The sequence below is a fragment of the Lichenostomus cassidix genome, chromosome 10 (genome assembly GCF_008360975.1).
Source record: "Lichenostomus cassidix isolate B80296 chromosome 10, HeHo_3.0, whole genome shotgun sequence".
Taxonomy (NCBI): Eukaryota; Metazoa; Chordata; class Aves; order Passeriformes; family Meliphagidae; genus Lichenostomus; species Lichenostomus cassidix.
In genome coordinates this window covers 12955415-12971001 of record NC_139491.1, presented here as the reverse complement: position 1 = coordinate 12971001, position 15587 = coordinate 12955415, and the positions used below count along the sequence as shown (strand labels likewise).

General features: G+C 37.7%; 1 protein-coding gene across 2 annotated transcripts in view; it reads left to right on the top strand.

Annotated features, from left to right (window-relative positions):
• NEDD4 (NEDD4 E3 ubiquitin protein ligase) overlaps positions 1-15587 on the top strand; it is a 50540-nt gene that overhangs the window by 942 nt on the left and 34011 nt on the right. For both annotated transcript variants that reach the window (XM_085070699.1, XM_085070698.1), the window contains exons 2-5: positions 9104-9177; positions 10636-10714; positions 11820-11858; positions 12320-12373. In XM_085070699.1, the coding sequence (XP_084926825.1) occupies positions 9104-9177; positions 10636-10714; positions 11820-11858; positions 12320-12373 (246 nt within the window). The remainder of the gene's footprint in view (positions 1-9103; positions 9178-10635; positions 10715-11819; positions 11859-12319; positions 12374-15587) is intronic.

Here is a 15587-nt window from a genome sequence, read left to right as displayed (position 1 = left end):
CAACAGGATATTTTACCAAGATTGTCTTTGATCAGCTTTTTTTGTGTGTTCAGGCAGTGATGATCTCTCTGTCAGTGCATACTTGTTGCATCCATAATAGGAATTCAGTTTGTTAAAGCTCTAAAATACTGTTCCTTGTCTTTTAGCATGACTGTTTCTCAAGTTGTGCTTTACTTCTGGAGAAGTAACTAAAAAGCTCTTAAAATATATTTTTTGTTCATCTTAGTATGCAAATTACATAGGATTTCTAATAGAAAATTAGCACTGCATACTGCAAGGGTTGCATAATACTTCCTATTGCAAGATCCTGTTTTCAGTTGCTAGTAACTTTTGGAGGTTATGTAGTTGGACTAAAAGATTCCATGCCTTAGGCTCTCTGTTTTAACTTTATTAAGCTTTGTTCAGTTTATCTGCTTCATAGCTTCCCTTGCTATGGGGAAAATATTTTGAAATCTGCTTAAAATGGAACAATTCTGATCTTCCCTCTATCTTGTTGAGCATAAATATGTTCCTTTGGAACAGCTGGGGGGAGGGGGAGAAAGCATGTAAAAAATCTATTTGATCCAACTTTTTCTGTTATTCAAAAGCTTAGCCAAACTTTTTGAAGTGACATATGTGAAAAATTCAGTTTGTTTATGTTCAGAGACTTTAATATTCAGTGAGTGTGTACTGATTCACATGTAAAGAACTTGCTCAGTTTTCTTCACAGTTTTCATGTGGAATTCTGCATGCACAAATGACAAAACAAATGATCTTAGGGTTAGCAGGAAAACTGCTCTGCTAGCTGCTTTTGCCTAGGATACTAGAAGGGAAAATAGCGTTCTCCCTCCTTGGATGGTCTTTTTCTGTATTCACAGAGTTTAAGTCTAGAAAATTGGATACACAGAAGCACAAGAAAAACATGGTCAGAAACCCAGGTCATATTGAAAGTGTCATCAAGGACTTCTCTGTTGTCCCTCCACGTTGTTTTGCAGTCTTGTCATAGTTTGTCTGCACACTGCTGCTTCCCCAGGGCTGCTCTGGGGCCTGTTCTGCAAGATGGATTTGTTTGGGGTACAAATCAGAATTGTCTGATAAAAGAAAGCAATGCTATAAGCAAAACCTCTTGTTGCAGCTTTTGGATATGAACCTATGGTAAATATAATAGGTATAAATAAATTGTTAATAAGGGAGGCAGGTGAGGAGAAATTGGTGTAATTGTTGAGACAGTTGAATGCACTGTTAGTGTGGATTCCACCACCACAACTCAAGTTAGATATTTATGGCAGATTTCTTGGTTAATGATGTATTAATCACTTGGTCTTAATACAGGATTGCTAATATGATGTTGGTGACACAAAAAGGAACCTGTAATTGAGGTTTTTGTGTGTGCAGTGGGTTCTTGTATATGCTGTATGTAGGTATCTGAGTTGCAGTGCCTGAATCCAGCAGATGCAGTTGTCCTTAATTTCTCTGGTTCAGTTTTTCTTCTGTAGAAGTATCCTGTCACCCACAGGACTTATGGCTTAGTTGAGTATTGAAATAATAAGCACTAGTAAGGTCAACAGGGAAAAAAACCAATAGTTCTGTATTCAGAACAGGGTCTCAGAAGTAGAAAAGTAGATCTCAAATGGTATGGAAATAAGAACTTGTTGCTGTTTACCCTCCTAGTAACTTTTTATAAAGGGAAAGGAATGCAATAAAGTGTACTTCCCCCTTCCCAGCAGGTCTCACAGCCTCCTCTCGCAGCACTATTTGCTGCAGGCTCCTTGGAGCCATCAGTGGGGAGCAATCCCTGCTGCAGCCCTTGGCGTGGCCTGTGCTGTGGGAGCTCTGCCTGCTCTTGCCATGCTCAGGATTCACCTTCCTTTGAATGCAGGGGCAGCTGTTGGTTCAGACCCACAGGAGCAGACTGACCCGACTGCTGCTGCCTTTCTTTGTCACAGCAGGGTTGTGGAAGAGGGGCTTTTTCAATACAAAACTTTGAAATTGTTAAGACTTGGATTTCTGTAGATGGAACATTTTGATCAAGCGTTTTCTGACAAGGTATTCACTTCCACTTGCTGTATTTTTGTGACAATTGACTGCAGTACTAAATATGGTATTTTCTAACAGTAAGTGTGGAATGCTCTTTCAAAGACTGAAGGAAGAATTGTTGATATCTTAGCTAGTGCAGTGTTATTTCTTTGGTTACAGAAGGAATTACATTTTTTTTCAGTGATTTGCTGTGTTAAAAATATAATTGCTATAGAGTTGTCTGGTATCTGTTTCTGTTTTCTATTGTAATACCTGCTTGCACTGTAGGGCTTTGGAATGGCATTCAGTAAAATTACACTGCTTGTCCTATATGCATGTCTTTCATAGCCAGTTTAATTTAAAAATGTCCATATGTCAGGGTTCTTACACTCCAGCCTGAATTAAAGACTTCTTATTTTGTTTAGCTCTTTTTATGTTGCATAAATAACATTCTAAGTTAGATAGATTTTTAGATCTTTTGTATCTATTTTGTTTGGTTGATTTCAGGGATGAAACTAGAAGTGGGAACGTCTCACAGGCAAAAATACACTTCCTACTTGGATGCATTTGCCATTTCAGCTTTCTCAGTCACTTGAGAACTGTCTTGTGTAGAGCAAGTGTTCTTGTTTACTGCAGGTCACCTAAGATTTCTCATAGGTATATGGTATTTCATTCTGGAAAACTTCAGATATATTTTTATATTCCTTTAGGATCCACTACTGGAGTAGGTTGTTTATGGTTATTTAGCTTGTATTTGGTGAACTGAATGTCTAGGATACATGGTTTGTATTCTTTACTTCTGCACACCTCACCCCACAACCCTTCTCATACTGCTGTCTTTTGGAGGTGTTGCAGATGAGTAGAAATGTTTCAGACATGACTTCAGAGACTGGCATTGACTAACCTTCCTCTGGATTGCTTCTGACAGTACCAGTAATGTCGTTTGGCTCATTTGTGCCTGAGCTTGAGGCAGCCCAGAGCTTCAGCTCCTGTTCAAAGTCTATGGTCCCGCTAGTGCCTCTGTACAAGATGTCTGCTCTGGCTGACTCTGTTCTTATACAGGCACTCAAACATGAAAAAACAGACGTGCATGTCTCTGTGCTTCAGCAGGAATCTCTTTTCTTTCTAGGCTCTGAAGGACTTCACTGTTGCAAGGCATGTCTTAGAATCCAGTTTATCTGGATCAGTCGAGACACTTGCTGAAATAGTGATGCTTGCTGACGTGTAGTCTTGAGAGGTTTCCTGATTTTGTTTTGGGTTTGTTTGGTGTCTGCTTTGGTTTTTCGAACAGCAGTGTAATTTGTGTAGATCTGGTGGTTTCCAGAAGCTATTTTATGTACCTGTGTTTGTTTGTTTTGTTTTAAAGCCTTTCTTTTACACTGAGCTAATAGGCACTGAGTGGGACTGTTACGGATACTAGGTTGCACATACTGAAAAACTGTTTGGTGGTTGGTTGGGTGGTTTTGGTTTTTTAAATTTTGTTGACATATTGGTAACTCCATTAGTGGACTTCCATTGTCTAGACTGTTTTCCTTAATGTGTAGTCAAATGCAGGTGCTAAATACAAGCTGTAGTAACAGCCAACATTTCTTGGTGGATGAGACCTTTGTATTTATGAGCACATAATGCTCATATGGTACAATTAAGTTCTTCTAGTGGGTTAGTAAGAGTGGTCTGTAATTGGCAGGAGGAAGTTAATGATTTTCATTGCTTTACTAGATCAATTAATGTAGTTTTATAATAGGAATCTTTCTGAATCTAAAACTTTGCTTATTTTGAAATAATTTCTTAAAAAAAATGGTCCAGCTCTGCTGGTGGTTGTAGAGGGGAGAGTGTTCTCTGGGTCTTGAAGCAATGGTCAAGATGGCAGTGTCTCCTTCCCATTTCCCATCTCCTGGTGAAATGAAGTGATAATGCTAAAAAAGACAATCATTTAGATGTCACCTAATGTGTATGGCTACCTCACCTGCAAGATCCGATTATTGCAGGAAGTACTTTTCTCCAGCTAAGGTTCCCCATTCTGAGGGAAATGCTTTCTTTCAAATGAGAACTGTATGCAGACAGGATAGAATTCTTAAGAAAACCTTAATATATAGTTCCTGTTACTGCCAGAATCTGTAAAGGGGATGCTGCTATACTGTTTTATTGTTGTGATAAACTTTGGTGCTCTTTTCTTGGCTTTAGTGATAGTTGATTCTTGACCTATCTAACTGGAACAAAAGAATAACAGGATGTTATTGCCTAGAGGAATTGTTTACTACCAAGTGTTCTCTGTTAGACTACTCAGTCATTTTTATATTGGCTTCCTCAGAAAAAGCTGTCTAGTAGTCCAGCAGATACTACCATTTAACGTTTTACATTACATTAACCAGCTTGGTTTTGGCTGCAGTCATCAAGAGGGCACCATTTCGTGATCTATGCCTTTTTTCTCACCCTTTCTTCCTGCTTCTGCTGCTTTCTTCATCTGTCTTCTGCTCTGTCTTGGATTTCTGTCACTAAGGCAGGACTCCTCTTTAGTGCTTTTTTCCTACCATGTGAATTTTGAAAAGGATGGGGGTGAGAATGGACAGTGTGTTAATACCTGTCCTTTGTGATTATTGACTGCAAACAACTGTAAGCCAGGCAAGACCATTCCATTCTCAAAGTTGTGAGCAAGTTTTGAACTCCTTATGAGGCTGAAATTTCTCTCCAGGTGCTGCATTCTTGCCCAAAATGTTCAAGAACTTCTCATCTTAATATGTATTCATTGACCATAGGTAGTTTCATAGAGACTTTTGTGGAAATGAAACTGTCTTCTCCAAGTGCTACTTTATTAGTTTGACAGTTGCTTTGCTGCTCTGAGAACACATTCTAACGCTATTTTAAGGCATACATAAAAAGGATTTCTGTTTTATTTTCAGTTCGAAGAATCACAAGCTGGAAAGCATTGCCTTTAAAACTTTACTGATTGTCAGCATACTGGCTCAGAAACCTTCTATTTCATCCCTTTTTTACACAGTATCTGTTAGGAAATAGATAATTTATTAGAGATGGTGAAAATGGCATAGTTTAGTAGTCCAGCTGTTTTGACCAGCTTCTTGAACATGTACTTTAGAATATACTAATATGATTAACAATAGAACAATGATAAAACCTGGAAGTTGATAATAAGGTAACTTTCTTGCTGACTCAACTCGGAAAAGGATGTTTTGTCTGACTTAACCAGACCAAGAAGTTTTGGATAGTTCAGTCTCTCTAATGTGTCATAGCCTTATTCCCCTACCCCATAGCTTTAAAGTACTGTATAACCCCTAAAAATAATTTAAGCTTGAATTCGTTGAGAGCAGATTTACTGATGTAAACGCTGTGTGCAGCCACTCCCTGGCACATTCACTAGTTTTAACAATGTTTCTTCTTCCATGCACTGTTTTTACCTGATTTATATGGGGTTACTTCCATTCTCTGAGGGAACAGCTTAACAGTTCAGTGATAACATAATTGTATTCTTTTTTTGTTTGTTTTTTGCCTTCAGCCTCTGGAATGGCTGGCAGTCAGAAGTTGTCAAAAGAAGCTGAATGTCCTTGTTCTATCTGTACAAACAATCCCTGTACAAGTCTGTGCCCAGAGCTGCTGCCTTTGGTGGGCTGTTGTGTGCATGTCTGTGTTACAGAGCAGCTGGCTACAAGGGCATTAAACCTGTAAGAGTCCCCATTTGTGCAAAGCAGCAGAGAATGCTCAGTTTCTTCAGCAGAATCAATTTTCTACAGGCAGAATAAATTCAGATTGACCCATTCAAGTTAATGTCAGGACTGCAGAAGCATGGGTAGACGTTTATATCCAGGAAGAGACTCTAGAGGAGATAGATTGGGCTCAGAGACCAGTCGCTTTAGACAAGCTGCAGTGCTGCTGGGCATAGCTGGTGTGTTCCTGTTTACTGGCTAGGTGCCTGTCCTGTCCTCTGCCATCAGAGCCACTGAAAGCATGGCAGTGGTGTAAAAGAATAGCAAGGCAAGCTTGAGAGTGTCTGTAGTCAATATGGAACAGTAAAAGAAGTACAGGCTGCAGCCTGTGTATTTTTGGACCACAAAAACACTCATGTTGCAGCTGCCTGTGGATCTACAGGAGTTACTGATCCACAATTTCTGGTATGTGGCTATGAAGGAGGCAAGTAACAATCTCCTGAGCAAGGTTAATGAAGAGGACAAGGTTCAAAATTGCCTTTCAAACCATGAAATTTTGATTTTTAATATCTTTGAATCTATTCCCTGTGGGTTCCAGAATCAAGTATCTGATGCTTTATCGCCATGCAGAGCTTTCATGGCCTAAATTTTGTCTGCATGAAATGAGCTTCAAATGGTCCTGGAGCTCTTTGGCCGTTCATTGCTTTCTGGGATCAGTGTGTTTGTGTCAGCTTTTTTGAGCTGTGGCAGCAGTTCCTCAGCAGTTGTGCCTGTCACCAGTGAGTGGGGACGAAAGGTCATATGGTCACAGCACAGCCCAGTAAGTATCCTGTCAGCAGGCTCTGCCTCTTCAGGATGTGCAGGGTCACAGCACAGTGGTCCTTCCAGTATTAGGTCCTTCTGACTGTTTGGATTGATCTGTCTGAATTTCCCCTGATGTTCTTTGCACATTGGTGTGACCAGAGAATGGGGAACCTCATCTGTTGTGATTATGTATTGCCCTTGTGTGTTAACATGGTTTTTTCCCTGAAGTTTCTAGTCTCCATAGCTTGGAAAAGGAAGAAGTGGACCCTTCAGTGTCACCTCTCAGTTTAAAATAACCCAAAAGAGCTCTGGTGGCTTTTGACGGTGAGAGCAGTTAGTCGAGAAAGTGAAAGTGAAAAAGGAGCTCTGTAGGGTAGATTGTTGTGAACAATTCAGGAATTTTTAAAATTATTTCTGTTAATCTGTAAAGGTATTTCTACATGACAGTTCGTCTGTGGATGGCACTTTGGTTAGTTATTCTGCTGGACTAACTAAAATGCTGTAGCTGTCCTAGTTTGGCACTGACCCCAAATAAATAATAACCTTTCTTTCAGCAAGGCATGTTTAAATCAACCTTCAGCACGCCAGTGTTGGGTTTGTGGCTTCTAGTTTCCTGAGGCTATGTGCAAAGCAATTTGTCTTTCTGAAAAATAGCTTTCATATCTCTATTATGATACAAGTAAACAAAGCCTGTGATTAAGCCAACTTTAAAATCTCAAGAGCACAGATCCTATTTCTGGGATCTCCCCCGTGTGGACTGCACTGATGCACTATTAAGCCTGACTCTGGGATGCCTGTGCCCAAAAGCATCTAACTGTCTTTGCTTTTCTCATGCTTGAATAATGGAGCAAATCTTGTGGTCTAAGCAACTAAGTGCAGATACAAGAAAACCTATTTGTTTTTTAGGGCTGTGTGTCCTACATCAGCATCTGCTCTTGGTCTTTTTCTGAGAAGATGGGGTTGTTTGTTGAGCTGATTTCTGTCTGTTGGGTCCCCTGGGCTGTGACTGAGGACCATCCTCCTGTCAGGAGCAGGTCGAGGTGCTCTGGGTAGAGTGCAGAGATGCTCAGGGAGAGGGGAAATGCACTCCTGGAACTCTTCAGCTTGAATCATTGCAGAAACTTGCTAATGTTGAATGTCACTGAAGCCAAGTAACTGATAGAAGATAAATTGGATGTTGTTTTAGAAAGTAAGAAGGGTGGATATGTTAGGATGTTTGTGATACATAAAAATATTAAAATAAAGCTCTTCTTAATTTGATGCCAGCATAGTTTTTTCTCATACTTTCTTAAATTTGGTCAGTTCTGTTGTTGTCATAAAACACATGATAATGTTATGTACCTTAAAAGCCTGATCATGACTAAGAATTTTTAAAACCTAGGCCACTTACTAGTGGTCAGTGCTGGGAGAGGATGTTTGTTAGGTCTTTCTTTTCTGAATTCTTAGTTTCTAGTAGGAGATAATTTTCTTTGAGTTGAAGGCAGAAAATAGACTTCTGATTTGGATGGAACTGGGTCAGACAATTGATTGTTTTGTCAGTAAGTGGACATTGTAGATGTTCATCTCAGTTCCCAGGTGGGTCACCTCTAACTGTAGAGGGTGGGAGAAACTTGCTTTATTTCTTGTTTTGTTTTTATTTAGTGGTCTCTTCTTAGTGTGACATTGTTAGGCAGTAGTTCCTGCCTCAGGATTAGAATGCAGTTCTCTCCATTAGCTTTAAGAACCATTCCAGTTGGGATTGCTTAGGGAGTCTGGCCCTGTGGTTGTATAGGACACCAATGATAAAGCATTCTGAGTGCTTCCTAGGAGTCTCCTTTAGAAAGCACTTTCAGTAGTATGTGGAGTTCAGAAAGGCCCCAGGGACAACATCTACTGCTTCACCCACTGCTCTTGGATCTGTTTAACTCCTTAACCTCCTTGATTGGATCAGCTTTCCTCACAAGTGTCTCTGGCTCACCATTGCCCACAAACAGCCCTTCAGCTGCAAAGCATTTTGCTTTCCAGAGAAACAATGCTCATTTTTCTTTCTCCTCTGATATGGTCACAGCTGTTGGGATTTTTTTTTCCCTGTTGAATTCAGTACTTTAGCAGATGAGCCATGTAAGACTGCAGCTGTATTAATTAACAGGAGAAGTGCAATTACTTATGTCACTCCTGTGAAGCTAATTTGTATAATGTGTAATTGAAATATTTTTTGGTTTCTTAAAAATATCATATCCTGCTGGCATGTCTTACCAGAAATCCTGGTATTTTGAGCATGACCTCTCTGTGCTGTTAACTAAAAATAGATGCAAGAGTTCTTTATTCTTGCATTTCTTTACAGAGTTTTTTACTGCTTTATTAATCTATTTTGATAAATTTGATAACCTTTTCATTCTGCCCAGGAAATAAATATTATCAGAGTCTATTTCACTCCCTCTGATGAATGCCAGGAAACCATTAGGTGAAAACTTGTGTAGTCCATGTGCACTTGTTTGTGTTACTGACAGAGCTATTTCTGTCAGACAAAGTAACTGCATCATTTAGTCTATAGTTTTCAGTGTAAATTCAAAATTATGCCAATAATTTCTTTTAGCTTTATTAATTGAAAATAGAGCTGAGAAATAAATCTGAATGTATCTTGAATATGTTACTTTGTTTTTAAGGAGAACACGCGAATTGTCAGAGTGAAGGTTATAGCTGGAATTGGCCTGGCCAAGAAGGATATCTTAGGAGCCAGGTAAGAATATGTTGTTGATGTATTAAGGGACAGCTGCTTCTTTATTTTCTTTCTACAACTGTTTAGTTCTGCTGTGCTTCTTGCAAACAACAAAAAAAAATCGGAAGTCTTTTCAACTGGTAACTGTATGAAATTATTAGAGACTATGTAAACATGAAGATATCTGTTTTCTTGTCCAAGAGTCACTTGGACAGACCTTATGTATTGGCAAAACAAAGTATAGGAATGTTTTATTCTCTGCATGCTAAAATAGCTCTGCCATGAAGGATAGATCCATATCTGTATTTTACTTCAGGTAGGCTGCAGCTGAAATAACTAGAGTTTAGTTACAGTCAAAATTCTCATCTGTGCTTGAAAGACTTGGAATGAACACAGTACTAAACACTGGTAGCTATAAGACTGTTTCCACTCAAATTATATGCAGAGGAACAGTGGCTTAACATTTAGCAAAGGAGAGATCAGACTTGAGAGCTGGTAATTGAAATGCTTTCAGGATCTTTTAGAGCTGGCAAGTGATAGAATACATTTTGTGCTAAAGCCACTTTTGCTTCTGGCCCTTGTACAGAGGGTCTGGAAAAGTATTGGTGGGTTTAGTACAAGTTCTGCTGTCAGCTGCTTTGGCATATGTGCAGGAATGTTGTTACTTTAGCACTAGCAAAGTTGCTATGTGTGACATCAGTTTAGCAATACAAAAATTTCTCTTGTGAAATTCATATTTTCCCTAAAGGCAGACAGTTCCCTTAAATTTTTTGTTCATGTAGAATTTTTTTATACTTCAAGCAAAAATAGATCAGCTTTTCTCATCATAACTTAAATACATGAAAACCGTATGCTCTTTTACTGTATGGCAGACAGTCTTGGTCAACTTTTCTTACTGCTCTGAGCAACTGAGTGCTTTGATTGTTCATGAAAAGTAGATATTCATATAATATGTTAGGTTTTAGTACCACAGGAAGGGAAAACAACAATATTAGTACATCTTCATTACAGAAAATTTCAGGTTAAATTCAGACTCTGTCAAAAGGATAGAACATTTAATAAAATTATGGCATGTTCAAGGAAGTGCCTCAAATTCCAGGTGTTCTAAAGTGTTAAAAACAAGATACTTCAAGCTTTTTCAGTCACAACTGATTTTTTTCATGCATGTCTTGTTGAAATGTGTGAGGATTTATTAAATCTTTTCTTCTGAAATAACTGTGAAAGAGAATGGAGAATCAAATTATACTGATAGACAGAATGGTATAGCTAATATGGTCATAATTACTAACAGTGTTTGTATTTTTCTCTCTAAAACCGTGTAGGAAATGATTGTAATTACAAATGTCTATGGTATTCATAAAGTAATTGTAACCCCTAGTTACATAGCTGCAGTTAATTTAAGCCTTTTAAAATTTGACTGCTAATAATGGTGACCAAAAAGGACGTAGGGCAGCATAATTTTTTTTTTTTCCCTCCCAGTGACCCATATGTGAAAGTGACATTGTATGATCCAGTGAATGGAGTCCTTACCAGTATTCAGACTAAAACTATTAGAAAGGTCAGTCGTCTTATCTTTGTGGGTGTGGTGGGTTTGTTTGGGGTTTGTGGTATTGTGTTGAGGTTTTTTTAAATCAGACTCCAGAGGAAAAGTTAAAACGGTAGGAAATACAAAAATTTATATGTTTGAGTCAATAGACGTGGGAAGGAATGTTCCATGGTCTGCTCAGTTTCTCTGTTCATGGCATTATTGTAGTATTTTCAGTAATTTTATTGAAAGGCAGAGGAAAAACTAAGTAATATAAAGTGAGTACTGATTCAAAACTACACCATTAATGGAAGTACTGGATTGTTCTGATTTTTCTGAAATCTTTAATGGTATATGAACCTTAGTTGTTGTACAACTTTTATGTTTTTTACGTTAAAAACACAAACACAATTTTGTTTAAACATCAAATTGCACCATTCACATGAATCACGATACTACTTGTTTTTCTAGAATACATGCAGGATAAAGTCAGTACTGCTAACTTAGTTTAACTAAAAATTAAGAACTATGTACATGACAGGGAAAGCACTCTTCCAGATTTTGTTCTTGGGTAATGGCTGTGATTTATGCAATGAGATCACTCATGCATTTTTCCTTCCATGTTCATAATTGTTACATTAAACTCTCCTTGTAGCTAAACTATCTCTAGTATTATTTAAAAATAATCATAATTCAAAGATGAGTTTAATTGAGTGAGTTATGCTGTTTTGGCCCATCCATGCCTGGTCTGTGTAGATTATGTTGCTTAAAGATTTGGCATTTGTTAAGAGGTGTTTGCATGTAAGTAATGTGGTTGTTGAACTGAGAAGAAGGCAGTGATTATTACTGAAGGGACATACTATATATTAACTCTTTTAAAGTGTCTAATGCACTTTCTCTGCATCTATGGCATCGTCAAAATCTGAGAATACCTGCAGATGTTGTCTCCATTCTGCACTGCTTTAAACAGTACAAGACTTCTTTGACTTTTACCAGCAATATCAAGGTTAAAGCTTTTGTACCTGTTTCTTAAGTGGATTGTTATATGGAAAAAAACGTGTAATACATCAAAAATTGTACAGAATTGTCAGTATAACTAATACTTTCTTCTTTTTTTTTTTTCTTCCTCTACATATAGTCCTTAAACCCAAAATGGAATGAAGAACTCTTATTTAGAGTAAGTGATTTTGTTTATAGCCTTATTACCTGTGGGATATTATGCTGACACATTGGGCAAAACTACTCACTACTCTCCCTACTTCAGAACTCTTCAGTAATTCAGAAATAACTGTACAATTTATGTTCTAAAAGGGTCACAAACTGCTTTCCTTAGAAATATATTTGTTATCTCTGGCACAAATGAAAATGTTACGTTTTCAGTCTTGATGTTGCCTTCTTTATTCTGGGAATGTTTAAAAGCTTCTACATGGATTCAGAAGCAGTTTGGGGTAGTACCAGTTACGGCTTACTGGTTCTAATAGAAATGCATTGCTTGTTAGAATGGCAGCAAGGTATGGATTGCAGTTTAACAGAGACCTTAGGTATTTCTTTCCTCCTGCAGAAACATGGGCATTTTACTGAAGACAAGTGCTGGAATTCAGTATATATTTTAATTATCACTGTATTTCTTTTTCATAGGTTAATCCTCAGAAACACAGACTCCTTTTTGAAGTATTTGATGAAAACCGTTTGGTAGGTCTTTTTGTGTTAATGTTGCAATGTATTAAAGATGTGAATGAAAGCAAGTCCATCAGGGTTCAGTGTGGACAAAAAACCCACACCAAACAACCTTAACTTCTGTAATGAAACCTAAGGCTAAAAGGCAGACCTTATTCGTTTGTTTGTCTGACATTACCACACTCTGAAGCTCTGAAGCAGTTACTTTATCTCTCTAAACTTCTAAGGTGATTTAACTCATGAAAGCTGTTCACATGATAGGGCCAAATTCTTTGGTGATATTGAAAGCTCTGCACTGGATGTTTATTTTTCCCTACCAACAAAGCAGTATTGATATGTGGTGTGAGAAGCTTCTTCAGTGTATGAGGAGTAGCATGAAAGAGTGTATGCATTTTCTTTGGAATGCTCAAGAAGTGAACAGTGGATTGTGATCTTGTAGAAAGGTCACTCTGAATGACAGGTCATTGGTGAGATAGGGGTAGCTTGTGCTTTTGAAATTGAAATTCCTCCTCTGACCCAAGCTATTATTTTGTGTCATGATGTCTAATTACCTATGTTTCTGTTGGTGTGTTTCATTGGGAGTAAGCTTGTAGCAGTACAATCATGACACTTGCATCCATTTCACTGACATTCCTTGTCATTTGAATATATATATATATATATACACACACACACACACACACACACACCCCTTTTCCTTCTGCAGGAGTTTGGAACTAATAGGGGGGATTGAGTGCTCTTGCACTCCAAACACAGTTTCATTCTGGATAAAGGATCTCTTTGTGCATTGTGCTTGAGTGGTGGGTTGGCAATGGAAAACATTATTTTTTTCTAAAGCTTTCTGCATGTGGTCAATAATCCATTGTGTCTTTTATCGAGGTGCTGCTCTCCTGAAGTTGGGAAGAGTGAAAATGTGTGTAAATATAAGTACAAACCACCTAGAAGAATGAGGTTTAAGGAGGAGGAGGCTTGTTTCTTGGTTATAGGCATTACACAGTCCCCAGACCATTTACTACTTAACTGGTGGTATTACCTGCCCCAAGTATTTCAAATATGGTATCTCTGATTTATTTAAAAGCAACGTTAAGGGGAATCACCAGTACTTGTTGCCTGCATGGGAGGTTAAATGTGATTTTTCAGGGTGCTCAGATTTTCATCTGGACATGATGTTATGGGCTACAGCAAATCCCTCATGAGGTCAAAGTGCTTTGTGCATTGCACATCACGTTAGAGCATTGCTGCCACCACCTGGAGGCCATGGGGCATGATGAGAAAGTAGCATTCTTGATTTTTTGGGAGAAGGCCATTGTTTTTTTGTGGTTTCCACCAAGAGAACTCCTTTGCATTCTTTCTCTAATCCAGAGTATATAAGTAGTTTGATCTGTTTGTGTATGGGAGAGGAACCAATTAACCATTTTGTTGGTATCGAGTAGAAAATCGTGCTTTTTTATATTTAGAGATCAAAGTATCATGACCTCATCAGTCACTGTATAGTTCTTCAATAAAACCCCCAATATTTTTCATTGTTTCCATCTCACTTGGTGAATGGAGCAGGCCATCTCCCTATTTCTCTTTAGCTTGCTCTCAGAAATAGTGTTTTCATCCCAGATGTCTTGAGTAGTTTTAAGTAAGACAAATTGTTGTCTTAGCTATGATTGTTGTTTAGCATTAAGTTCCCCAATTCTATTAATTCATTCATTCTTACATATCAAAAATCATAGGTGCCTTGCTAATCAGCTATGATCAAAAGGTGTGTATTCGTCTGTTATTTTAGTATTTTATTCTGTTATTTTCAGTATTCTTTCATCTACCTATTGGATGACTGTTTAAAGTCTAAATGTGAGCAAGCTGATGAAACTGAAATATTCTTACATTTGTGAGACTGTCCTCCCAATGGTTAATTTCCTCCTTACAAAGTTTTATCCCAAATGCTTTTATTCCCTTTAACTTTCAGGGATAAATGGAAGTCAGAAATACCTGCTTGTTTTTAAGGAATATATTCTTGAATACATTTCAAGAAAGCCTCAAAGCTTTTCTTCAGAGTTTAGCTTAAATTCCAGGTCTTGCTGAACTAGTTATATAACCAATAGTTGGAGTTTTGAAATCTTGCCATAGTAGCTTTAAAACTTTTCAAAGATCACTTTTCTTGAATTTGGTAAGGGAGTGCTAAATCTAGTTTATTCTTTGGACTTGCAAAACCTTAATAGAATAAAGGGCTTGAGCAGTTTGTGGAATCTTTAATTATGGTTGTCTTTAAAAGCACACTAGAAAAATGTGTCAAGAAGGACATTGAGATTGCTTAAGAGATGAATCAGTGAAGGGACCACACTTTTTGTTATCTGTCTTACAGTAATTTGTCACAATTTAAGTATATTGCAAACAAAGTGCCTAAACCTGTTACTGATACCAAAGAAATCAATGATGTTAAGTTTTGAATAGAACAATTGGTATTTTAAAAAAATACTCATTTTTAGTTAATTTTTATGTCAACTCTAATTCAGCAACATCGAATTTAGCATTTTAAAAGCCACTGTATGTGTTTTCATAAGGAAGCTGTACTTGTGTGGCAACACCTATGCAGGTATAGCTAAGGAAGAGTGACATGTTGAGAAATTTTGCTGGAGTCTTAAGCCTTGAGTTACCAGATTATGTCTGTTTATTGTTTTCTTAGGATTTCTGTAGTAAAATTGAAAAAATCATTTCAGATCATCCACTGAGGGAGAAAGTAATGCTTTTACTAACAGAAACCAGCACCTCCAATGGCTGCACTCTGTGTCATAGTAATGTTTTACAAACAGTGCCACTAATACATTTGTTCTTGGGGAGAGAAGAAGCCTTAAGAAATACATTTTTTACTCTTCACTCATGAAGCTTAGGGTCACTTGCTGAAGTTTTTTGGTTGGTGTTTGGATTTATGGGGTTTTTTTTACTATATTGCTTGAAGTTCAAAGGTAACTTTTTGAAACTGACCAAAAGAATCTTTTATGGTGTTTTCCTTTCCTCTTCTCTCCCTATCCCAGTCCCCCACCAATATATAACTTTAAAAGAAGTGCTGTTGGTTAAGCATAATGAAATAAATGAAGTGTTGTATTTGTTGGCTTTTTATGAATAAGCCAGTATTCATGTATTGCTGCATTCTAATAAAGGAATTCAGGTAATGGAGGTTAAGTAAGCCCTGGAGTATAATTAGAAAACAAATTTGTTGCTTGCAAACAAGGTACTGTGAATT